This window comes from Diadema antillarum, unplaced genomic scaffold (assembly GCF_040938485.1).
Source record: "Diadema antillarum isolate AM-2024a unplaced genomic scaffold, OU_Dant_1.0 seq00000768_RagTag, whole genome shotgun sequence".
Taxonomy (NCBI): domain Eukaryota; kingdom Metazoa; phylum Echinodermata; class Echinoidea; order Diadematoida; family Diadematidae; genus Diadema; species Diadema antillarum.
In genome coordinates this window covers 3,516,737-3,544,418 of record NW_027271658.1, presented here as the reverse complement: position 1 = coordinate 3,544,418, position 27,682 = coordinate 3,516,737, and the positions used below count along the sequence as shown (strand labels likewise).

General features: G+C 38.5%; 1 protein-coding gene across 1 annotated transcript; it reads left to right on the top strand.

Annotated features, from left to right (window-relative positions):
• The first annotated feature begins 13,162 nt into the window (after positions 1–13,162).
• Positions 13,163–26,075, top strand: LOC139738800 (dynein axonemal assembly factor 3-like). Its single transcript, XM_071649438.1, has 9 exons — positions 13,163–13,288; positions 15,649–15,791; positions 16,967–17,154; positions 18,022–18,168; positions 20,021–20,237; positions 20,779–20,901; positions 21,649–22,055; positions 24,349–24,505; positions 26,007–26,075. Exons 1-9 carry the CDS (start codon positions 13,225–13,227, stop codon positions 26,073–26,075), a joined length of 1,515 nt encoding a protein of 504 aa, XP_071505539.1. The 5' UTR covers positions 13,163–13,224.
• The last annotated feature ends 1,607 nt before the right edge of the window (positions 26,076–27,682 follow it).

Sequence of the window (27,682 nt, the reverse complement as noted above, 5' to 3'; positions counted from 1 at the left end):
ACTGTTGCAAATCAACATATTCAAAGAAAGTACTACATTTTCCCCAAACTTTCCTAGCAAAATCACATGTATAAAATATATGTTTATACGTCTCTTCCTCTTTATGACAAAAAGAACATAAATTATCATTTACGAACTTAAACTGAAATAATTGATAATTTGTGTACACTATTCCATGCAATAATCTATATTGAAAATCCCTCAAAACAGAACTCAAAGTGCTACTTCTTATCCTACTAAATATACATTTTATATCTCTATTAGAAAAATCACAAAAATATAAATTTCTCATTTTTTCTATCACCGAAGAATCATCACTTACTTTCTTCACTAATTCAACATAAATGTCTTTAGAGGTAATCTTTTCCAGAGGAATTTCCTTCCCATTTCTTATAAAAGTCATTTCATCTACATTTGTATTCTTCTCTACCTCTGTGTTCTCTGTATTCCTTTTCCAACCAACTGGAAGCGCTTCATATATCTTTTGAATACTCAAAATATTCAAATAATTAAATCCTTTATTATAAAAATATTCAACCGAAAATAATTTACCATTCCTATCCATTATATGTTCCAATCTAAAACATTTTTTCAAAAACAATTTTTCATCAAAATTGCATTTTCCCTCAATGCGAATCATTTTATTATTAAACAAAACTTCCTTCCTTATTTGATTATAATTACCCCTGAAATCCCTTGTTTTCACCCATGTTTTCAACAGATCTCTGTAAAATTCCGGTATAGACAAATTCAAAAGATAAATAAAATAGTTGCAACAAAATATAAATTTACCTCCAATATGTTTAGTAACAAACTGAAAATATTGTTTCCATTTCATTTCTTGTTTACCATAAAATAACCTTTTAACCCACATTACTCTTTGAGCGTCTATCAATGATGAAAAATGCATAAATTTTACTCCCCCGTGTTCATAATCTAATACCAACACAGTTTTTTTAATTTTTGGTTTCCCTTGCCAAATAAATTCCCAAACAACCAAATCCAATTCTTTATATACCCATTCTGGCAATGGAGTTAGAGACCCCACATATATCAATTTAGAATAAATAAAAGTCTTCAATAACTGAATTTTACCAACTAATGTCAAATCTCGTTGCTTCCACCATATTAATAATTTCTTTATTTTACTAAGTATTTCTTTATAATTCAATTTTTCTTTCACCTCTGGATCCAAAGTAAAATATACCCCTAAAATCTTCAACTCCGTCACTTTTTGTCCAAAAGAAAAATCATAAATACTATCTTTACTACTTCCCAATTCTAACACTTTTATCTTATCTTTATTAAGTTTAAGTCCAGAGACCCGTTGAAAACAATCAAAAATAAATTCAATCCTCTTGATTGACTCAAAATCTTGTACCAAAAATGTAATATCATCCGCATAAAGCACTTGTCTAACTTCATTCCCTCCAAAACATAACCCTGAAATCTCCTTGTCTTTTCTTATCGAATGCGCTAACACTTCGATACATAAAATAAACAGATATGGTGACAGTGGATCCCCTTGTCGAACCCCCTTTTCTATCTTAAAATACCCTGTCGATTTACCCCCGTTAAAAACACAGCTAAGAGCATTATTATAAAGAGTAGAAATCCATTTTCGGAATACAGGTCCAAAACCAAAATATAACAGGGCCTGTTGTAAAAAACTGTGAGCAACGGAATCAAAGGCTTTTTCGAAATCAATTGCAACCAAATAACCTGGTAACTTAAAGTGGGAAGTATGGAAAATCATGTCATCAATAATACGTATTGCTTCACCTATATATCTACCTTTCAAAAACCCCAATTGATCTTCCATTATAATTTCCTCTAAAACCTCTGTAATTCTCATTGTTAAAACTTTAGAAAGAATTTTATAATCCACATTTAATAAAGAAATAGGTCTATAATTCTTAATCTGCAAAACATCTTTACCTTCTTTTGCAATTAAAATAATCATTGCTTGTCTTTGGGAAGCCGATAGTTCCCCATTATGATACGCTTCATTTAAAGCTTCTACTACTAATTGTCCGATAACCGGCCAAAATATTCTATAAAATTCAACCGTTAACCCATCATTCCCTGGTGATTTATTCAGTTTCATTTTTTCCAACACCTGTATACACTCCCTTTCTACTATCAACCCTTCACAATAATCTTTGGACTCCTCAGATAACCTGGGCAAATCCTCAGAAAAAAACACATTATCTGAATTCAAAACTACATCTGATTTAGCATACAATCTACTATAAAAGTCCTTAATTTCATTAATTATACCAGTTTCATCATAAATAATATCACCCTTTTCATTAATCAATTTTTGTATATTAGTTTTTCTTCTATTTAACTCCATTAATTGCGTAAAATATCTCACATCTCTTTCTCCTCCTTCATACCAAGAGGCGCGGGAGCGAATCTTAACTCCTTCCTTATCATAATCATAACTAACCTGTAATTCCCTTTTTTTTTCTTCAAGTCTCTTACATACTTCTTGATTTGGCTGAGATATCAAACTATCCTCCAACTCTGCTACCTCTCTTTCCAATTTTTCTCTACTTTCCTTTCTATTTTTAGACATTTTCTTAGAGTATGTTTGTGTAAACTGACGAATTTTCCATTTCAAAAAATCCCAAAGTACTCTTTTATCCTGAATCTCTTCCTGTAAATCTCTTTTTAATTTCAAAATTTCTTCCTTCATTTGCTGAACATAAACCATATCATTACATAAACTGTTATTAAATTTCCAATAAGAACTTCTATTTCTTATTTGATTTTCCCGGATATCCAAAAACCCTAACCCCACTGCGGAATGGTCCGGAGCAATTGAAGACATAATTTCACATTTAACCACAAAGTCTACTAAATCTTCTGAAATTAACCAATAATCCAATCGACTTTGCATAAATGGTACTTTCTGTCTATATGTAAATTGCTTTTTTGTTGGATTTCTCTTCCTCCAAATATCTACTAAATTCCATACTTCCATAAAATTATCCATTTCCAAATTAAACCTACTCTGACAAACTGACTTATTTCTACCAACATAATCACACTCTTCATTACGGATCATATTAAAATCCCCTCCCATTATAACAGATACCCCCTCTCTATTCATTTCCCTCAATTGTCCCTCTAACTTCTTTATCATTTGTATTTGCTCTTTTTCTTTTCCTCTAACAGGAAAATACACATTACATAAAATCAATCTTAACCCTTTCAAATTACAATACATCAATATATATCTACCTTCTACATCACTTACCACCTTTTTCATTTCCAATTTTACTAACGAATTAACCAAAATCAAAACTCCTTTACTATGGGAGGTTCCATGACTATAAACACATTGACCGTTCCATTCCGATGTCCATTTATCTTCTACATCTCTTGTACTATATGTTTCTTGTAAAAATATAAAATCTGCCCCTTTCTCCTTACACCAAGCAAAAATTCTCTGCCTTTTACCCTTTTCTCTTAATCCCTTGACATTTAAAGAAACATAACTACTTTTCCCCTCTCTATTATGCGCCATATACACACAAAAAAGTGAATCTCAGATTACTGACGGGAGTGACCACGACAGCAATCCGTAACAAAAAGTTGATGTGCACTTCACCATCCACCACGAAATGCCCCCTGGTAACCAAAGAGTGATAAAGACCCCACAAACGAAGAAGAAGAAGAAGAAAAAGACGCACTCGTCCCTAACCCTTATACCTACCCAGCAAAACCTACCCTATCTAACCAATTCCCCACCTGGATCCCCAATAAAAAGAAATATAACCCTACAATCCACGTACTGACACCAATGAAGCTCAGTACCCTCCAGCAGCCTCTCCTCCTCCCCCGCATTACATTGCGTTAAAAAACCCCTCCATTCATATTTTAAATTCTTACCAACAAGAAAAAAAAAGAAAGAAAGGAAAAAAAATTCCTCTCAAAACTTATTTATAAAGCCCTTCATCACATGCCAGCATTATCCCTACAGCTTAAAAACAATAACCGCAACCCAAAACTAATCATCACCCTACTCACCGATGTGCATAATGTCCCCACTACCCGTGTGTCGTATACACTAAACCTAAACCTTATACACCCGCACCAAAAAAAAAAAAAAAAAAAAAAAAAAAAAAATTCCAAGTCCATAAAACCACGCCTCCCTTGCACAAAGGTGTGTTTATTATTACCACATACATTTTCCTCCATGCTATCTCCCTACGCCCCTAAATCCCGCACAAAACGTAACTAATTAACGTAATAGCATAAACATACAAACTATAATAACCGGACCCACACATAGAACGACACGCCCGGACATGATGAAACTCGAAATACACGAAAGTGCCTTCCACAACTGGGGGCATTAACCTAGAAAATCAATAATTAATCACAGACCGAATTAATCTTCCATCTATTTGTATAACCGTGCCTATTGTGACTGCATAAAACAGATAAGAAACTTGCGTTCATTACAAATTTCATACCGATACACATCATACATGTATATGCGTACCTATCAAACTTCATAGGAGTACATGGGTTGTTCAATACCACCTGACCCTTACGCAAGCCGGGCTCCCCAAACATAAGTCTTCCTTGCCCGCCAAAATATAACCCAGCACTTTTTACCTCAACATTGACCAATGGCCTCCATCCAAACCATTAATCCATGTTAGAATGTATTTAACCAGTTTTCCTCCCTAGATACATTGCACCTGAGTTATTTCCCGATACACACATTTGATTCAAGACCATAGACAGTAACATAAAAAGTCAGTAATTAAAGCACAAACGACATGAAAAGTACCCTGCTTGTATACCTTAATACACACATTTCCCGAAACACACATTTCAAAACCTTAGGCAGTAACATGCATAATCGGTGATTAAAACATAAAAGAGATGAAACCTTCCCTGTTTATATATCTTGCATCTGTTCACAACCTGAACCAAACAGAACCCAAACTTATCTGCACATGACGGTGGAGTATGCATGCATTACAAAATGTCATACTGATAGCCCTTGGCTTATCGAGTGCTCATGCCCGTGAACCCTTGTGCCTACATAACCTGAACTTCATTTCCTCTGGTATAACACTTGAGATATTCAATACTACTCCGACCCTAACATGAAATAGAGCTCTCGCCCCCAAACCTCTGGCTCCTTCCAGAACATTGCAAAACGAAAGAATCTGCATATTCATAAATGGACATTTCCTCTTCTAAAGCTCTGTGACACTCCAAGTCAAAACACCGGCGTCGAGCATTTCTAATTAACATAACAATTAATCCCATCAAATAAACCCGTTCTGTGTGCACTGGTTGTCGTTGATTTTACTCTCTCTAAGGAACAATACACTCTTAGCAAAGTGCTCTTCATTCTTGCATACTTTCTCGACCATAAAATAAGAGATGTAGTTAAACACACAGGTCAGTAACTCGTGCAGTGTAAGTCTTGTGCGGCACAAACCGATTCCACCCCGGGGGCACTGACTTGAAGTATCAATAGATGTGCCCAATCATTAAAAAAAAAAAAAAAAAACAACCAAACAACCAACCAACAAATAAACCCCATCACCTGTTTATTTATTTTTTATACGTTGATGTGCACTATTGCAACCATAATACCAAGAACCATTTCCTTTATACTGCATATGCGTTGTTACACAATTTGCACTTACACAGCAGCATGGCTTGTTTGAGTGTACATGACCATTTCAATAGGAGATAAGAAAAAAAAATCCACTCCAAAAGCAACCATTGCTTTCAACTAAACCGAAATCTGAAAAAAGCGAAGAAGAAATGTAGAAATCCCCTCGAGGTCTCCCTGCTACTCCGAAATCCCTCCTAACTTATTTATCTTTAGAACTAATTTATAAAAAAAAGAAAAAAAAAGGGGAGGGGGATGAGAAATCTTTCCAGTCCACCAATTTAACTTAATATCAATCTGGAAGAGAGAGAGAGAGAGAGAGAGAGAGAGAGAAAAAAAAAAAAACTGGTTGCCTTATACAATTCCGTGTGCTAATTTTCTGTTTAACTGCTTCATCATATACACTGTATATAACCAGTTAACGCTATCTGCAACAAATTATTACTTTTACTATTAAATGTGTACTGCATCCCGTTTCTCTTGCTGACATACATTCGTGTATACACACTGGTTGCTCGCTATTGATCCTACCCTTTCTGAGGAACCATGCCCTCTATACCATGATCCTCATTCATGCATACTTTCTCAAACCTAAGAAACATAATTAAGCACCCAGGTCAAATTACACAACATGCAGAGTATAGGCCATTATTACGGCCCAGACACCTTGTACCGAGTTGTACAAATGCCAAAACCACCCTTACATAAACTAAAAGCTCCCTCTCCCAGAACCACTCCTCCCGGAATCATTTCAAAACGAAAAATCTGCATAATCCTTGATGCACATTTCCTCTTCTAAAGCTCTGTGACCCCCAAAATAAAAAAACCCGGCATCAAGCATTTCTAATTAACATGACAGTTGATCCAATGACATAATCCCGTTCTGTGTGCCCTAGATGCCGTTGATCTTACTCTTTCTGAGGGACTACTGGAGTATACACTCTATACCAAATGGTCTTTATTCATGCATACTTTCTCGACCAGAAAATAATAGACGTAGCTAAATACACAGGTCAAGTAACTCATGCAGTGTAAGTCTTGAATACGGCACAAACAGATTCCACCCCGGGGGCACTGACTTGAAGTATCAATAGATGTGCACTTGCACTTGCAACACATGTCCTTTTAAGAATGTACATGACCTTTTCAAAGATCATTAATGCATACTTTCTCAAACCTAAGAAACATAATTAAGCACCCAGGTCAAATTACACAACATGCAGAGTATAGGCCATTATTACGGCCCAGACACCTTGTACCGAGTTGTACAAATACCAAAACCACCCTTACATAAACTAAAAGCTCCCTCTCCCAGAACCACTCCTCCCGGAATCATTTCAAAACGAAAAATCTGCATAATCCTTGATGCACATTTCCTCTTCTAAAGCTCTGTGACCCCCAAAATAAAAAAACCCGGCATCAAGCATTTCTAATTAACATGATAGTTGATCCAATGATATAATCCCGTTCTGTGTGCCCTAGATGCCGTTGATCTTACTCTTTCTGAGGGACTACTGGAGTATACACTCTATACCAAATGGTCTTTATTCATGCATACTTTCTCGACCAGAAAATAATAGACGTAGCTAAATACACAGGTCAAGTAACTCATGCAGTGTAAGTCTTGTACGGCACAAACAGATTCCACCCCGGGGGCACTGACTTGAAGTATCAATAGATGTGCACTTGCACTTGCAACACATGTCCTTTTAAGAATGTACATGACCTTTTCAAAGATCATTAATGCACATTCCTCTTCTAAAACTCTGTGGCACCCCAAGTCAAAACACCGGCATTGAGCCTTTCTAATTAGCATGACAGTTGATCCAATCAATTAAACCCGTTCTGTGTGCACTGGTTGCCGTGGATACACTTTCTGAGGAACTATACAGATGCGAAATGCCCTTCATTGATGCATTCTTTCTTGACCATTAAATAAAAAACATAGGTGCCTATAGTTAAGCCCTCCGGTCAAATAACTCATGGAGTGTAAATCCTGTACGATACAAACACTTCCAACCAGGGGGCACTGGCTTAGATGTATCGATATTTGAGCCCCAACAAGACAAGCACACACATAGAAAAAAACAAACAAACAAACAAACAAACATTACCTGTGCGCATATTACTATAAATGATGCGCACTATAGTCTACTAACGCAACAACTCAAATATACCGCAATTCGTTTTGATATACTAAATAATGTGCCTTCGTTATCTTGTATGTACTTACAACGCCTAGCTTGTGAAAATGTGCATGTCCTTTTCAAAGGGAGATGAAAAATATTTCCACTCCAAAAACATCTTCTACCAACAATCACTAGACCAAGATCTAAACTCCTAATGCAAGCAGACTCCTCAGAGTCTCCCTGCTATCACAATAATCCCATCAAACCTATATATTTATCTTTAACGCATTCATAGAAAACCAAAGGGACAAAAAGAAAGTCTTTCCACTCACGAATTTAGCTTCACGAGAATCTGAAAACAAGGTCTAATTATCTCGTGCAGCTCGTCTTCTAATTAAATATTATTTAACTACTTCAACCTTCAAAACGGTATAATACCCGCAAAAAAAAAACTAACAACAGCTTTTCCTTATACTTTTGCAATTTAAAACGTATTGCCTCCCGTCTCTCTTGCTTCTCTCCAGAACAAATATACATATATTCCCTGTAGCACTGTTTACATGCCTGAAATATTCCATTTCCATTTATTCCAACTGAATTACTCTTTTTTTTCTCTCTTAATACTGAAGTGGAGATAAGCACGTAAACATACCTTTCTTTCGCTATATCCAGTTCTAACACACCTCTACATATGAACTCAAATTCCAGACCAATGCATCCTCCCTTTATAAATGTGCATGGTTCCTCAGTTCAAACTGAAGAAAAAAAAAGAAATATCTTTGAAAAAAGGGTAAAATACAAATATTTAAGTTTACCACCTTTCTGATACCAGAACCCATATCGATGGAGTTCAGAAGTTCGTCGTGTGAAAATGTCTTATGAATACATCCGATGATTTTTCCGCTAGGGAAAACATTATCGTTTGCTTAGCCGATCTAAAAACCAGTCAGTAATGTTCCAAACTTTCCTGTGTTCGTCTCTGTTGCTTCTTACTTGCTTTTCCTCTGTAATTTTCATCAAAAACTTCATCAGACTATTAATCTATCAACTGTCTCTTTCGTAGAATTGAAACAAACAAACAACAAAAAAAAAAACAACGACATCCTAGACTAAGTACTTGGTTTAATCCCTAACCTGCATCTGTCATTTCTCCTCCGTCAGGCGTCTTTCATACCTACTGCTGCGGCGGCTGCTCAAAAACATTCCTATGGCGGTATTTCCTCGAAAACATCATGAGAATTTATGCTCTAAGATTGTATTCAAAATCAGATAATCTAAGTTACACTTGCCCTCCTTCTTCCCGGCTGATTCCTACCTCCATCCTTTCGTTTGTAGTTGCGGTTGCATCCATTTGCTGCGGCTGCTGCTGCCTCATTGCCGAAGTGTCGGGACGGTTCTTCCTTGCAGGCTCGGTGCGAAGCTGAATCCTCCTTTCTCCTTTCCCCCAGCGCTCGACAAAACTCACTTGCTGCTCTTTTGGGAGGAAGACCCGGTCGACATACAACTTCCAAGGTTCTGCCCGGGAAAAGTACGCGAGCTTGCCTGCCGCCCGGGCGGTTTTTAGCGCCGGTAACTGGGACTGCCGTTCGCGTCTGACCCGTCTTGGGAGATCCTCCGTGATGTAGATGGGTGTTCCCTTCAGGTGTTTCGCATTTCGTAGAACCATCTCCCGTTGTTTGTACTTCAGAAACCGCGCTTTGATAGGGCGCGGTCTTGCAGCGGCCGGTAGACGATGTACCCTTTGGTACTCAATTTGCTCCACTTCCTCACGGGGTATTTGTAGCTTTTCCGACAGCAACTTGGCCAAAACGCTCTCCACATTTTCATTTTCAGCTTCCGGTACTCCAATGAACACTAAATTCTCCCTACATATGTAGGCGTTTACTCTGTCCAGCTCCTCTTCGATAGATTTCTTGTCCTCTTCCATTCTATGTTGTATCTTTGGTATCACGTCTTTCTGTAATGTTTCTAGGGTTTCCGCGTTGAAGCCTACTGCCTTCGTTAAATCTACTAACTTCTTGTCTATCTGGCGAACCTCCGCTGCAATTTTCATTTCCAGTCCCTTGATATTCTCCTGAATTTGCTCCGTCTGAGCTTGAAGCTGCGTTTCAAGGAGCCTTTGTATGGAGGGGAGGAGTGTAGGACTCTCCGGGGTGCTGTAAATTGGGCTAGCTCCACCTTTAGTGCTCGAACGAGGACGTGGCCGCTTTATCCCCGTTTGTGAAGCCATCGCGATGCACAAGCCGAACTAAAACCGCGGGGCCTCTGTCTAAGTCCAAAATTCTATAAAAACTCTATGGGGGGAGGAGAGAGCTGCGAGACACGTCTTCACTCCACGAGCGTCATTGGTACTTGAGGGTGCTTGAGGGTGCGATTCGATTGAACTGTTCGATTAGTATTTGTTATGATCGATAGTGTCTATAACATAGAAAGGGGCACAATATCGAAACGGTGGACAAACGTTTCAAGGTGGTAGTGCATCATTATGAGTTTAAACATTTATTATCTAATATGTGGTTACTTGTTTGTCATGGGGAAGTTTGGATTATCTTAATACCAACTCCGGTTTAGACCGATGATACATGCCGAATTATAGTAACCATGTACAAGAAATACCGTTAAAACATATAATCATTGTACGAATTTTGTAACCACGCCAACATTGTAAATAATTTGAACGACTACTGCGGGTATTTTCCGCCTCGCTTACGGTCGTGCGGAATTGCCTCCTTATTCCGCGACAGGAGGAGAGGCATATAAAGTGGCCGTTGTGTGACATAGTCCGCAACAAAGTAGCTCGTGTATGATACATTTCCTAAGTGTTGATTATGTTCTCTTCTGTGTGTAATAAACTGTACATGGGTTCCTGAATTGCCATCTCCACTGTGTCTTCTTGAGGGTGCTACCACAGTACAATAGTCTGCAGTGTGTTCGTACATGTTCTTGAGCTGGAGCACCGTTCCTGAGAAGATCTACTAGCAAGTCGTTGGATTTCGGGTATATTGGTAATGTGACTTGTCGCATAGTCCGTGCCCAATCCAAGTTCCAGTCGTCGTCATTGGATTTCGGGTATAATGGTAATGTGACTTGTCGCATAGTCCGTGCCCAATCCAAGTTCCAGTCGTCGCCTGAGGAAGTTGGTAACGGTGCGATACAGCACTTTACCCCGTGCCATCAACGTTACCTGTGCCACCATATGGTTGTGAAAGGTGTTCCACGTTTAATAGCGTGACTGAGTTGGTAGCAAAAGTTGGTAACAAAACTTGGTAGCAGAACTTGGTAGCAAGAGTTGGTAGTAAAAGTTGGTAACAAAATAAGTGTGCCAATCTAACACCATCTATAACTGACGTTTGGAAGTGACATTATCGAAGTGATGCTGAACTTTGTATGTGTGCCGCTTGTGTTGGTGAGCTGCTTCTGACACAACATATTACATGGTAGACACAGACTGGTAGTTTTAATGATTTAAAGGGATCGTTGTAAACTGCAACAAAACGAACCCCGCCTACTCGGCCATCCTGACACGGCTCGCGGAGGCATTTGTACAGACAGTCAAATACACTCTCTTAATTCACGACGAGAAGGCGAGTTCGTCACAATATATATATTGTATTTGTTGTGCTTCGTATTTATATATGTTAAAATCCAGCACTAAATTTACTGTAATTCTTTTTTATCATTATCATTGAACGATTAAAATGAAATGAAGTAAATTGAAGTGAATTGATTATATCTTCAAGAAACAGTTGGGATTTGTGATTAGCACAACGGAATTTGCATGAAAATTTCCTTGCGAAACATTTAAGTGCTTGAGGTATTTCTTAAAATGAAGCTCCTGGTTGAAAATTCGATAGTGCAAACATTGGGGACTAAAATTTCTTCTACATCTATGCGCCACTCTTCCTTATAAATGTAATTCAATCTGCCGCTAACTAAACATTTGCTTCTGCTAGAGTGAGATTGTGATGCTTGATTGTTCCAACTTTCCGTGAGACCTGGGTTGTCAATAATCTACATTTGTTTTATATTTTTGGGTGTTATTTTTCTGATGTGTGTATTCAAATTAGGTCGTTTTTACATAGGGTAACGATTTGTCTTTGAGTTTGCACTAATTAAGATTTCAGGGTGTCATTTTCCGATATTTGTAATCGATTTAGGTCAGTTTCACAGAGGATAACGTTGGGTCTTGGGCTTTGAATTAATTACGCTAGTATTTCGGGGTGTCATTTCCCGAAATTTATAATCGATATACAGTGTATGTGGTTTTCTCATGGGATAGCGCTGTGTCTTGCAGTTTGCGTCGAGTTTGCATTAATTAGTATTTCGGTATGTCATTTTGTAATCGATATGTAAATTTGTAATCGATATTACTTGGTTTTCACATAGGATAGACCCTAGGAGAGCGTTGTGTCTTGAAGCATCCTAGCAGGTAGCCTGACCAGACACTGTGCTGCGCACAGGGTCTGACATGTGTTAGTGTTTCAACGTTGTAAACGACCGTCACTATTGACGGCAAAATCACATAAAATACCTTTTATTTTGTATGATTTTAAGAGTAATATAATTTGCAACACTTACCTACAGCGTATTTTCCTGATGGTTGAGTTGAATTCGGCGTTTTGTTGGTATCCAGACCTTATTGTTGAATTTTTCGGAGTAGTCGGATCGTGCGGTGGCATCTTTTCCTTCGAGAGCTTCACAAAAGCAACAAACTACCACGCATGCGCATTCAGAAGTGGTTGCTTTTTACGTACGCCCGTGCGCCCGTGCGTTTCATGTGTTACGTAAAGCTTGTAGTACTGTAGATCCGCGCGTGCTGCACCGGCAATGATTTGAACTTTTTTAGTCGGGGTCATCCGACTATCTCATCACTTCCGCCCCGACTACCTACGTTGTAGTATACGAGAGTGAATGCCATTCATATAACACGCAGATGAGGAGTGAAGCAGTAAGGACGTTTACAGACCTGATTTCAGCCATAGATTTCGGTAAGTTTTAGACGTAATTAAACAAAAAATCGCATACCGGTTATTGAATGATGGTCATAGATTACGATAATTCCTTATATTTTAGTTTTCCACGATTAATAAAGATATTCATGAAGGAAACAGTGAACGATAACAACGTCCGCGAAGGAATAGAGGTGCAGCGCTGTCGCTTCGCGACAGCGCTGCGTGTAGTTACCTAGCAGGGAGCTATGGGGCATGCATGGGATCGGGATCGAGGTGGGGGGGGGGGGGGGGGGGAGGGGGGGGGGCGAGAGGGAGGGCAGGCCAGGTACGGTGAGACTGTGCACTGCATGGTTGGATTTGGTGGTTGGTTGTCATTGGTGCTGTATGTATACATGTACGTAGTAAGACGCATTCGGGACATGACATCGACAGGGGGCAAAACCACCCTCGCAAGATGTAAAGAGGAGCGCATGTTTTCTGGCCGATAAACATGGATGCTCTAGGTGCTGTATCGTGGTGGGGGTTTTCGCATGCATTCGATTTTCAAGATAAAGGTAAGCTCATGTACACTGTGAAAAGTAAGCTAGCTCCAACTCAAATCGAGGAGGAAAAGTCGTTAGCCCCACCCGTTGAAATCTTTGTCGGTTGTGAAGTAATTTGACTTAAATGAACTGTTGCCCACTCATAGTCATATCATGATATGGACGTTGACCGAAAGATCGGTCTGTATTTGGTCGTCAGGGATATGTTCCGCCGAGACTCCGTCTGGCTTCCCAGATTCTCGAGATGGAGTTCCAACTGGCCATAATTATTCGAACAGTTGTCAGTTTTCTATTGAGTTAAACCTTACAAAAGAATTCCACACAGGTGCATTTGCATTTGTGCCTTTAATGCCGCCGTTTTGCTGAGCAATCTGAAGATTCATTTTGAGCGTTGACATAATGTTGGCTATATTTTGCTTGTTCATTCATTAAATGAAATGAAATCTCACTTTAGTGAATGATGCACAAAGCATATAAAACAAAAGTCAATCCCGTCCAGAAATATGTGCAAAAGTGTAAATCAGAGCTCATCAATCATGTGAAAGTGTTTAAAACTGTACCCTGTCCTGGAAAGCCGGTTTTATCACTTTTCTACTTAATTCCAACAAATAAAACTCGCCAGGCGCTGCGGCGCGGCAATGCTTGAGTGCAGACGTGGCGTACTCAGTCGCCACGTCTGCACTCAAGCATTGCCGCGCCGCCGCGCCTGGCGACACTCACGCCAGTAATCACTCGCATTTCAGCATTCGCATGGGTCGTTTGACATCGCATTTAAATCCATGATTTTAGATATGATGCCTCAAACCGATTTTGCTCAAATTTCGTGAGTAACTAGGAAACTTGTGAAGCTTTATGGACATAATCAAGCGAATTGCCGCAGTCCTTTCATTTTCGCGTTGCATTGCAAAAAAGCGTGGAGACTCCTTATAAGGGGTGCCCCGGGGGTTACTTATAAGGGGGACGGGGTTACTTATAAGGGGGACGGGTTACTTATAAGGAGGGGCCCCCCTTAATTGTGAGTGGGTTTCCCGAACTGGAATAATCTTATAAGTATTATTCTTTATAAATAAATATATCAGATTAGCGGCTGGGCATGGCCAGTTGAGTAATTTTCATTTTTATTTCGTCATTTTTTGCGCAATTTCTATTAGCGCATTCCCATGTCTTTACCATTCGCATTATAATATATCACCTATCTTTTTTAGTAGGGATGGGGAAAAGTAATTATTATCACAAAGACATGTCTTCCTTAGAAAATGGCTGGTGATTTTGCAATTGTCAATTGTATTCCTATCTGCGTGGCAGATCCTGTTTGGCACATGCTTCAAATATTTTCCAGTGGCAGCATCAAACATGGGTTCAAAGGAAATAAGACAGTTGTGACTCCATTCTCTTGAACCTCCTTGATTATATGCAGCATGTGCGAACAGTACATCGTCTTTCACTGTTGGCCATTTTTAATAATCGGGAGTCCACGCGGCCAATCGCGTGAACTATAGGAGTATTTATCAACATAAATAGTGTTAATTTATCCAAATCATTCATTCTTAAAGGAAACCAAAGTCCAAATGAAAATATGTGCCTTGAGTGGAAGTGCAAGTACAACACATAAATGAAAGTTTTAGAAAAATTGGACAATCAATCAAAAGTTATACATTTTTGAAGTTTTGGTGCCATCATCTCGTGATATGGAGACAACTGTGATTAGTACTTGAACTACACTTCATGTTGTCATTATGGACAACAATGATAAAAGATATAAAATAAAATTCAAAATGTTTCACTTTTCTAACATAATGAAAGACCACTTGACATACCTCTTTCAGAAAGCAGGAAATGAATTACTAAATCTGTATGTCAGTATTGAGTTCAAAGTTCTTATGTTTTCAGTTCTCAATTTTCAGTTCGCAACAGTTCTGTTAAAAATTGTTACAATTCACAGAATAATGGTACAAACCTGCGCACCATTTCAGAATTCTTTGTGACATCATTTTGCAAATAGTATACTACGTGTATTTGCAAAATGTTGTCATAGAAGTGACGTCATTTTTGCAAATACTCTAGTACTTCATGATGTGTCAAACATGCCAACATTTTGACAAAACTGAAATTGCCTATAATTACATGAATTTCTTTCAACCAATCACAAGAGGATACATTTTTTACCCAAAATATAAAACAAAATGTTAAAAAAATATAAGAAACTTTATCTGTGAGAGCCACAAATTAGATATCGTGTTGATATGTGGCAGATATGATCATGCCTAATGAATAAGTTAGAGCGCAAAAATACAGTGTAGCTCATCATTAATTTACTTAGACTTGTTATTAAGTATCTTAATTCACACTCTTTGTTCCCTCTATTCTTCCAGATGTGATCGAGAAGGTCAAGGATTTGAAGGTTGATTCGTCAAGGAGTGAAAGTCTACAAATTCTTGTGGTTGGTAGCGGAGATATCAGGCATGTTTTGACCACAGTGGCTAGAGCATGGAGACACAGAAGGAAACTGCTGAAAGTAAGTTAGAAGAGTTCTTATACTGTACGAGCTGAAATTTTCGCGTACAGATATTTTTCGCGAATTGCTACTTGGAGGACATCTTCGCGTGTTGTTAATTTCGCGGTTGCGAGGGTCTTACTGAACTTAATTATTCGCACTTTGTTATTGTCGCGTGTTGTTATTTTCGTGGTTTGAAGGCGATTTGTGAAATTCGCGACAATAAAGCCACTGCGAAAATTTCAGCTTGTACAGTATTTCATCAACAGACATTACAAGATATAATACTTAGTAGATGCTTTACAGCAGTGGATTAGGATTTAAGAATAGCGTAAGGATTGACATGTATGCCTGCCTCTGAAAAATCATGCAATAGTAGTATTGTACGGATAATAGGTTGTAATTGCACAACAGTCTTCCTCTGTACTATATCAAAGATTAATTATGTTATATTAATTTATGACATTGATATTTTTCACAAGTACAACATGTAATGCAGAATGCCACCTTCATCTTTAATTGGGGAGGGGGATGTTTTGTTTGCAACTGATTGACAAATTGCCCTACGTCAATGCAAATAAGCACTGAATTGATCAGTGTTTTAGTAGTAGTAGTAGTAATGAAAACATCTCTATGGAAGAATTTCATGAATTTGGATATTTTGTTTGTTGAGTTTTCTTTCCTTATTTTTTTTTGTTTGCTTCAAATATTGTATCAACCCATTTATTGATAGAGCAGAACGGACAAAGTTTCATGTAATGACATCACAACTAGATTATCTTTATTCAATTCAGCATTGTCCTTTTGGTTATTGTTGTTTAGGGGCTTATCCAGCCTTCAGTCAGTAGGGTCCTCTTCTATTTGTATCATGTTGAAATCAGTGGTTAAAGTCATGTTTTTATTATACATTGCTTCATCAAAGCTGTGCATGATATTGTATTCTGAACGCTCTGTCTCATTGTGCTATGAATAGATCAGGGCTGACGGACAAACACCTTCTTATTTTATGTTCTTTGTTACATTGCCACACCTATGAATTTGAAGTGTGGTCTCTGGCCAGATCAGTATCTGTGCTTCAAACCAGCTTAACTCTCTACTCATGTTAAGCCCTAAGAGTGCTGTGCAGGGTCAATGGGGACTTCAGAATCAAGTAGGAAAGGGGTTAAGACTAATTCACAGTGTCCTCTCATGCCCAGTTCTACATCATAGAGGGTAACCTTGAGGTGTACGTCCGTCAGCTCCTGCTTCTTCACCTCTGGCTAGAATCCCCCCTTGACCTGGGCCTCCAGGAGAAGACGGAGAGTTTCCTGGAAATCTTTGGCAACACCCTCATCAGGCAGCAGACTTTTGACTATGTCATGTCTCGGAGTAACGAGCTTCTCAGGTACTTGTGCACAACACTGCCACCATCAAGGCAGGATGTGGTCTTATCCTTACCCTACTTTTCACTCCACTGTGTATATACCCAGGGTGTATAAACCTAGTGAAGTGGTCCCACCTCACATCCAACTGGACCCCATGGAAGACCAGCTAGTAGTGCAGCTGAATATGGGCTGTCCACCCGTCTATTCAGATGGAAAAATGAAACAAACAAGCAAAGAATCAAACCATAGTCCAGTGTTGTTCACAATTTCTTTTCTTTGTTGCTTGGCATCATCTACTATACAAGCTGGCAAGGAAATCAAATATATTGCCAATTGCAATTGTACATAACTACAGGGATAATTCACTTCATATCCATGTTTAAACAAATAAATGAGGTGAAATTGGGCACCTTGAACAGTAAGAGTCTCATTAAAACTGAGTTGAATATTACAGAATTATTAAATCAGAGAATTTTGCATGTTTTCAGTATTGAGTGATATTGGTCACAACCTCATTTTTACATTAGATTAGGTATTGATGTCATTGAGTCACTGTACTCCCATTTGCTTCTTCACAAGTCTTCTTTAATTTTCCTTCTTCATATTAATTCAGGAAGAAGTTACACACTTTGAATCAAATTAGAACTGTATTGGGTGGACTATGATGACTATTAAGAAATTTCTTTCTGTCGAGATCAATGCGAGTTGCTATAAGTCAGTATAGTTAATAATCAAAAGTTTATCGTTTCATTTTATCACAAAGAAGACTTCGCACACGTATCTGTGCCTAAATTATGATTCATTTTGACATGTTTTTTTTTTTTTTTTGTACAATCAATAGTGTACTTAGAATGAGAGGCAATTATGTGTGCATTTTCTTTCCCCAGGCTGGTGACTGATGACAAATATCTATCCCAGAGAATCCCATCACTTCATCTATCAGCCCTCAAGTTCAAAGAGAGAGACCACATGGAAGCTATTCTGAAGTTTTGGAGAAACCCAGATCTGAGAACATTTGACATTGCCAAATGCTGGTGAGACAATGGAAGCTGATACTTACAGCTCCATTTGAAAATTGTAACGCTGTCTTCGGAAAGGCAAAAAAGTGTGATTTTAGAGGAAGGGACATTTCTTCAGAATTTTTATGACCTTCCCAACAAAACAATGACTGGCTAGGTTCCTTTAGTGAGGCTATATCATAAGGTTTTACATTTCCCACGTCAGAACTCAACCTTGTTGATAGTACGGTGAGGTAGTGATTAATTGTCCCCGCCGAACGAGTTCGAGCAGGGGACTATGAAACGGGCTCCATACGTGTGTGTGTCCGTCTGTCCGTCTGTCTGTCTGTCCGTCTGTCCGTCTGTCCGTCCGTCCGTGCGTCCGTGCGTCCGTGTGTGATCAAAATGTTCAAAATGCTACTCCTTCGCCATTTCTAACCCGATTTTGATTCTGTTTGCTTTATATGATAGCACTACATGGGAGCTGTGAAACTTCTATACAGAATTTCAGTTGTGACCTTTGACCTTGACCTTTGACCTATATTGTACATTTTGCTTCAAAATGCTACTCCTTCGCCATTTCCAACCCAATTTTGATTCCGTTTGCTTTATATGATGGCACTAGGTGAGGGCTTCAAAACTTCTACACAGAATTTTGACCTTTGACTTCTTTGACCTTTGACCTTGATTTTTGACCTATATTGTACATTGCCTACAAAATGCTACTCCTTCGCCATTTCTAACCCGATTTCGATTCCGTTTGCTCTATGTGATGGCACTAGGTGAGGGCTTCAAAACTTCTACACAGAATTTTGACCTTTGACTTCTTTGACCTTTGACCTTGATTTTTGACCTATATTGTACATTTTGCTACAAAATGCTACTCCTTCGTCATTTGTAACCCGATTTCAATTCCGTTTGCTTTAAGTGATGGCACTAGGTGAGGGCTTCAAAACTTCTACACAGATTTTGACCTTTGACTTCTTTGACCTCTGACCTTGATTTTGACCTGTATTGTACATTTTGCTACCAAATGCTACTCCTTTGCCATTTCTAACCCGATTTCGATTCCGTTTGCTTTATGTGATGGCACTAGGTGAGGGCTTCAAAACTTCTACACAGAATTTTGACCTTTGACTTCTTTGACCTTTGACCTTGATTTTTGACCTATATTGTACATTTTGCTACAAAATGCTACTCCTTCGTCATTTGTAACCCGATTTCAATTCCGTTTGCTTTAAGTGATGGCACTAGGTGAGGGCTTCGAAACTTCTACACAGAATTTTGACCTTTGACTTCTTTGACCTCTGACCTTGATTTTGACCTGTATTGTACATTTTGCTACCAAATGCTACTCCTTTGCCATTTCTAACCCGATTTCGATTCCGTTTGCTTTATGTGATGGCACTAGGTGAGGGCTTCAAAACTTCTACACAGAATTTTGACCTTTGACTTCTTTGACCTTTGATCTTGATTTTTTACCTTTATTGTACATTGGCTACAAAATGCTACTCCTTCGCCATTTCTAACCCGATTTCGATTCCGTTTGCTTTATGTGATGGCACTAGGTGAGGGCTTCAAAACTTCTACATAGAATTTTGACCTTTGACTTCTTTGACCTTTGACCTTGATCTTTTTACCTTTATTGTACATTTTGCTACTAAATGCTACTTCCGGCGGGGACATATATTACGCACCGCGTAATTTCTACATTTCCTTGTTTCATTTGCTGCCATTTTCCTCGTGTAAATCTGAACTTTGATTTTCTGAATTGATACTGAAATAAAAAAACTCTCCCCAGTGTCATATGACCAATATGCCTTTTAAAATGACAACAAAAATTGTCTAATTAATCTTGTCCACCTCTCCCTCTTCATGGTGTTAATAGGGACAACAGACTTCGCAAGCACCTTGAAGTGCGCTATGACTCCCGCAAGGGAGCCTTTGACTGGGACTACAGCATGAAGCTGGGCGACAGAGGGAAAGGGGTGATGAACAACCGAGAGTACAGCTACTGGAGGGAAACAGGCATGGGCTTTGAACTGCGAGAAGCCGACTACAGCGTGCCAAATAGGACCATGGCCTCGGGGCTTGTCGTGAGAAAGGTGAAAGTTGTTGCAGCATTAGATACTGTGAAACATTTATATTCGCGGCACAAAATGTTCGCGAATTGGAGCCCACGGCCTTTTTCGTGGCATGAAAGTTTTGCAAATTGCCACTTGCGTTCAATGCATATAGTGTCAACAAGAAATTTCATGTACATTTTAATTTCGCGAAATCAAAATGCACGCGAAGGTTCCTCGTTTTACAATAGTGGGAGGTGTACAGCTGTATGTGTGCAGAAGTTGCAATCCTAAATGTGAAAAAAAGTCATATAAGGTTATCTCTGATGACAATGATGATTGAGGTTTGTTTTATATTCAGAAGATTGTCATAGCTATACCTTTTATCTGAATTTACGTGTCTAGTAATGATTTGAAATACGAGACTTGTGAAGCTTTTGTCTACATTTGTTTAGATTGACCCACAAAATTTGTAGAACAGAATCTTTTGCACAATTTCCTACTGCAGACATTGTATGACAGCAAGGGTTTAGTTGAACTCATGTTTAGTTGTTTGCTTGCTTTGCATTTCCACATGGTGCAGGGAGGTGAGAGGGTCGCTGAGAGAGGCTACTGGGGCGACATCACCTGCAGCCCCTACCTCAGCTATGGCCTGGAGTGTGAAGAGGAGAGCTTTTTCAAGAAAGCCAATGGCGTCTTCACCAAGGTGCACATTGAGATACTCTTGGCAGGGGTTTCTTTGAGAGAATGATTTACATACATCACTTTGTAAGGCATTATCCGAATTTAAGCCTAGCAAAACTCACTGGCTTGCATGGAGGTAATGTTTTGTTATTTGTTTGTGAAACTGGATCAAGGTATTATAAGTACACTTTTATATTCTTGCTTTGTAAGAATCACTGCTGGATCTAATTATTTTGCAATGCTTCCACACATATGTATGTGCTAAGAAACTGTTGTATTAAGATTCTTGTCATAGATTTTTGTGTCTTTGACTTTTGTCTCTGTTTTATTTCTCTTTCATTTTTTGCTCTGGTAGGATTTGTGTGTGTATGTTGTTGTTTTTTTCTGTTTTAATTCAAAATGTCAGAGCAGTCAATAAGCATAGCATTGAAATGATCAAATTTGATTTACAAGTCCCTTTTACTTCTATCCCCATTCCACCTACAGTCAACCTTGCTTAATTAAGTCGACCTCGCATAAGTTGAAGGTGTTGTCAAGTCCTCTTGTATATGAATTCTATTGATTTTACTCCCTCACAAATTTAATTTTTTCAAAGTTGAAGTTATTTCTTCAGTCCGAATAGATTCAACTTAGGCAAGGTTGACTGTAGGTAGAGTTACCCAGTCATCAATCCAGAGACTTCAGTATTTTTGGTGTGAATGTAGAGCTCATTCCCAAGCTATTTCATGCCATTCCAATCAAAGCTCTGTTTATCTAAATCTCTTCTCAGACATGCCAGGAGATTTCTGTGTATAACGTCTTGTCCCTCCTCCATGAGTTCACGCACAGACAGAAGTATGTGATGCCAACTCCCAAACCACAGCAAACTGAATCAAAGACCGAGAGCAAGCTAGTCGAGATCACTGAAGAAGACGAAGAGGAGGAGGAGGAGGAGGAAGAAGCAAAAGGGATGGAGGAGAAAGAGAAAGAAGCCAATGATGAGGGAATAAGGGAAAGACTTGAAAACCAGGAAGAAGGTGGAGACGTGATGTCATCCAAAGAGGAAACAAAGAAACAACAAGAACTCATGCCATTAGAGGATGTTGAGATCCATTATCTACCTGTGGGATCAGCTGGAGAGTTACACAAGAAGAGCAAATACAAGAAAGCCTTTGATATAGTCTACTTTTCCAATAGGTGAGGCGTTGGCTGTGTCTTGCTTTGATACTACCATTAACATGTATTTGTGTTTTCCATTCTAAACCAGCAACCAAATAGGCTTAAGAATATGGCTGTCCTTCTTACCAAAGTTGGGTAATCGCTCTCATGAAGATAACAATTCATTCATTCTCACTGTTTTTAGTGTCATGACACAGATATTAGAATTCTGTCTATCATCATACTGCATACCACAATCTGGTGGGCCACTTGCAGGCTTGATTGCAAATGGTTGTTGCCATGACTGCTTATTTTTTTCAGCCAATCATCATATGTGACCGTGCATCACAAAACGAACAAAAAGTCGCACACTGATTTTGCGTGAGGACTGAAAATAAGTAAAATGGGTCAACCTAGCCGATCTTGACTTTTTCATATTTTCTGAAAGATCAAGTCTTCTTTTACATCATGCTAAAATTTGGGGTCATAAAACGGGCGGGAAAGTGTGTTTTTTAGCAGATTATCTCGAACATTTTTGGTAGAATAGTATGATAAGGTGTGTCTTTAGAGTCCCTTTTTCATTTCTGAAAAACTTTGTACACACTCTTCACTTTCAACTCTAATAAACGTTTGAAAGGATTGTGCTACTGCTTTGAAAGTTGGCATTAATTATGAACAGAATGTGTTGATGAGGCATGTTATTTTCAGTTTAATTTGATAATCCCTTAATTGTTGTTACTCGGGTGGTTTACTTCCTGTTTTTTGTCCCATTCATCGCACAGCCAGCGCAGTTTGGTAATGATTAAGCGCTTGAATAGACACTACTTCAGAGCCTCTTTTCTCAGTTCACACTTTTCCTGAGTTTGTGCTTTCTTTCCATTATTTAGGTAGGTTAGGAGAGTCCATTGGATTTGAGTTATACATCATTTTAAAGCTTGAAGTCTGCTCTTTCAGAATATGGTCTTAACTAAAAATTCATGTCTGGCGACTTTTTGTTTGTTAAGTGTTGCAGGGTCACATATGGAACAAAGTAACTGTTCACACAAACTGCAACATGGTGCATGTGCGTTGGTCAGGTCCCACATCTATAAAATGGTCATTTATCTTCTTTAATAGAAATGGGGAAGTGATCCTTGCCAGAATTAAAGTTGAAAGTGCTCAATTACAAGACATTATGCAACAAAATATATAGCAATTAACATTTTTTTTTTCTTCAAAACGTTGATACTTTCATCCCAAATGAAGCAGTGTTAAGACAAGATAAGACAAGTTAAGTGTTAGGAATTTTTGAAAGGTGAGTAGGAGGTGACTTCATTAGTGATCTTGGTTGCTGATTATTAATTGGCTTGATCAAGTTGTGAAGCGGTGGATAACAAGAACACAAAACCATGATGAAAAGATGGCCATGATTGATAAGACTGTCATCAATTACTTGGATTTAAAAATCACACACACAAAAAAAATGGTAACAACAATGGGCATTGTAGGAGGTCATTTAGATCCATTTTTTCATTTTAGTGTGTGAAAGAAGGATCTACATGTAGTTACGAAAGGAGAGCCGTGACATGACCAGGCCTAGAACCTTGTAACAGGTGCTGCAGAAATGGACGTAGTGAATTGGTGCTTCCATACAGTGTGAGGACAGAACATATTTAGACCCTCTAGGTGTTGAATAGGAAATTAGGACTTTCTGACTTCTAAAACTTAAAGGGACTGTACAGTTCTGGTTGAGATGAGGATTTAGCTTTTACTTTTTGCGAGATATTCAGAAACCACTCTATGAGATGAAAAAGAGTGTGCAATTCTAAGGGGAATCAAAAGTTTATTGAATGAAAATCGGTTTTGAAATGGCTGAGATATCCAAAAACAAGGTGAAACAATAAGATCCAAATAAAAGACGTGGCCTGTCGCCTTTTATTGTTATCATCACTTTTTTGGATATCTCAGTCATTTGCAAACCAATTTTCATCAAATAAATGTTGATTCCTTCTTTAAATTACATGCTCTTTCATATTTCATAAGAGGTTTCTCATTATCTCACTTAGGAATGTTATAAACCTGAATCCTGACCTCAACCAGTACTGTACAGTCCCTTTAAATACAAATGTGTGGTAAAGGATTGTCACATACAAGGATTCAAATGGTCCTGTGATCAAATGAACTTGTAACATATTACATGCATGTAAAGACTGGAATATACCACTACGCTTTAGTTCAATCACAATTGTCATCCTGTGAATGGAATTGTTATGTTACTTCATGCACTGCATTTCATTGTCCATAACTTGACCCCTTATTTGCTGATTATCTGTTCTCTTCCACTCTACCATAGCATGGTCCATCACCTCACACCAGACATCTCTGCCGTGTTCGCAGACAGTGCAGCAATCATTTGTGAGACGGCGAGATACATGCTGGAGCTGAACAGAGAACAGTCCCAAGTGTTTGTGGACAAAGTTACCGCCATGGCCAAGAATGCTGGCTGCCAGGTAGGTCACATGACCAGACTGGCTGAGGCGGGGGTAGGGATGTCAGTGGGGATATGGGTGGGGAATGTGAATTGAGTGTGGCTGACTGGGATGAGGTAGGTGATATAGGCAGGTAGTATGGGTGGGGTTGTGGGTAAAGGAAGGTAAAATCAGTTTATGCAAGTAGAGGTCTGCTTTGTTTTATGATCTCCTCAATTCCTGCAGTCTATGTCTAGCTGAACGTAGTGCACACTCTCACATTATTTGTGTTAGTGATGACATCATCCTGCTGCATAGATTTGTAATGGGTAATTAGAATTTAATTTGTATTCCACCTGTTTTGCCAGCCGTCACAAATTCCACAATATACAGTTGGCATCAGAATAGTGCAGTGGACTCCATTATAGAGAACATGACACAACATTGAAATCATACTGCTGCATCATAAACTCATACTCATGTTAGTTTACTTGTCTGGTGTGACAAACTTGATGTAACAGAGTGATTTTACCAGGAGGTTGATTTAGCAAGAGTTAGTTATGTACAGGATGTTGCCTAACACCAAACTGCCTTCTCTTGCCAGAAATTCACAAATTCTTCTGCTTCCATGAAGCTGTTTGGAATGCTTTAGATTTTTCATGCTACCTTCTGATATGGAAACCTCTGATTTTATATCACACTGGTCATTGTACCACATGGATACAGTTGACTGTGAAGAGATGGTGTAGTTTTGGTTATAATGACATGATGAGAAACCTCTTATGAAAAATAGAAGAGCATGTAATTCTAATAGGAATTCAAACTTTATTTGATGAAAATCGGTTTTGAAATGGCTGAGATGTCCAATAACAAAGTAAAATGAAGAGATTTTATTAGGATTTCTTTGTTTTAGTTAAAGGGTGTTGGAGTAAGCAGAAGTCATGCATATGGAAAACTTATCTGTCAATGCTGAGACCCCAGCACAAATGCAGGGAATTCAAATTATTATTCACTGTTGCTTGCAGCATAGCATGTAAAGTTTCAAGTTTACAACATATTCATAATCAAAATATTTGATTGTTTTTAGTGTAATGATCGATGAAGGCCATCTTATTCAGTTGAGAGTGAACATGTGACAAGGCATTTATTTTGTTTTGCACATACTTTTGCATATGACTGGTCATTAGTAAAGTGTAATGACTAGACAGTGGCACTTCAGTAAAGTTATTGTTATCATAAGATTTCGTTGTTTGTTCACTCATGATAAGGGTGGTTTATCAAGTCAACAGGATCTGCTTCATCAAAAGAAATTTATAAAGCAAATGATAGGCATCATTTTGTTCAGGCATAATTATAATTACCTACGCTCGTTACTTTTGAATCAGTCCAAACACCCATGGCTATTACCTCAGACATGTTAGACTGTTCCAAATGTACCTTGTGTGAGTAATTCTTACTGATGCCCTCATTAGTGTGAATTATATGTATACAATGTACTTCTGGAATTTCATTGTATTTGTTCCTGTACTTCCACTCTCTGCAGGTTTCAGGCAAATTTGATGGTTTCAAGGACTCCAACATGAGGTTCACATTCCAGAGGAAAGACCCCTGACTCCACTCAGTGTCTTGGACCGTACAGCCCTGTAAAGACTGTATGGAGAAGATGCACATTTTGCACCTCTACCTTCTCTGCTACACCTTGATTTGTTTTGAGCTGATGTATTCTCTCCCACCCCCCCCCAAAAAAAAAGAACTCTCAGTCATATGACTATATTTGTACATACCAGTAACAAAGAGATTTTTCATATTCCTAACCTTTCTCTTCATAGGGGTATTGTAGTGCAAGGAACCCCAGAAGAACATAACCCTCTGTGGAAAAAAAAAGGGAACAATTATGTTGTCAGCCCTTAAGATTGTTTACTATGAATCTACAGTATGCTTCCAAGTTTTACTATGCTTGGAATAATGTCATAGTATTCAACAAAGAAGTTGTCAAAATGCATGTGGTTGAGAAAGATAGCAACATTGGTGTGTGTGTGTGTTTCATGATAGGCCTTTACTGTAATATGTACACAGTTTGTTTTCAGAATTAATACCAAATGGGAGAGTGTCATGAATATTATAACCATTTGACAAGGCCCTCTCGCTGTATGGGAGCAAACGAAATTTCCAGAAGGTAAACCTGATGAGCCCAGCATAGAAATTTTGTGTTTGTATGCCATCAGACTTATGTGTGTAATTTATCGAAACATGCATGATGCACAGATCAAGTGATCTCAGCATTTTGACCTAACTATCTTGAAATGCAGTCTGAAATGAAATTTTGGCAATTTTGTATGTGGTAAGCTGTGTACGCATCTAATTTCTTGTCTGAAGTGAGACAGACTATTTTGTAAAATGTTATTGTATTCCGTCCTAACTGGTACCAGAGCATGTAGATATTTCTAGTTCGAAAATCCTTTCAATGATATCCTCATGTCTTCATACCAGATGGTTGTCTGTTATGGAAATTGTGACATGAATTGAAGATTTGAATGCTGGAAGTCTTGTACGTAAGCTCTCGTGTTTGCATAATTGAGTTACTGTATACGCTATATATTTCGCGGGGGTTTTATTTTCGCGAATTTCGCGAGTCGGGAGCTATTCGCGAAATTAACAACACGCGAAAATATTACCTTCCAAAATGAATCCCTTGCCTTGATGATACGAACATTTCAGTACTAGTATACCATGTCACGGCTTACCGAACAGACCATACTGGCTAAGCTTGTTTATGCACGTCCACGTCTACTTACGAATACTGTAGAGAGCCAATCCATTATCGCAAGGGGACCACTCGTCAGAAATCTAGCGCGATGGACTTAACCACTTCAAAATGTTGAATTCTAACTTACTAGTTCGCAGAGTTTGGCAAGTCTTTTTCATACGATGTATAACTAGTATCATTCTTATTTGCTAATAAGTTGAAAATTCACACTTTCTTTGCCACTTCATATTTTCTCTGGTCCCCCAATCGCGAATTTAACCACTCGCGAAAATGTGTGGCAGCGGCAATTCGCGAAAATTTATGTACGCGAAAATTATAGCGTATACAGTATACTGTTTACTCCATATTCATGTATTTCAGGGGATTTTCGTTTTTGCAAGTTTGTGAGACAGCTGATACATGTATGTATTCCAAAAGTAAAAACATGTCAAATTATTGCCTCTCAAAACACA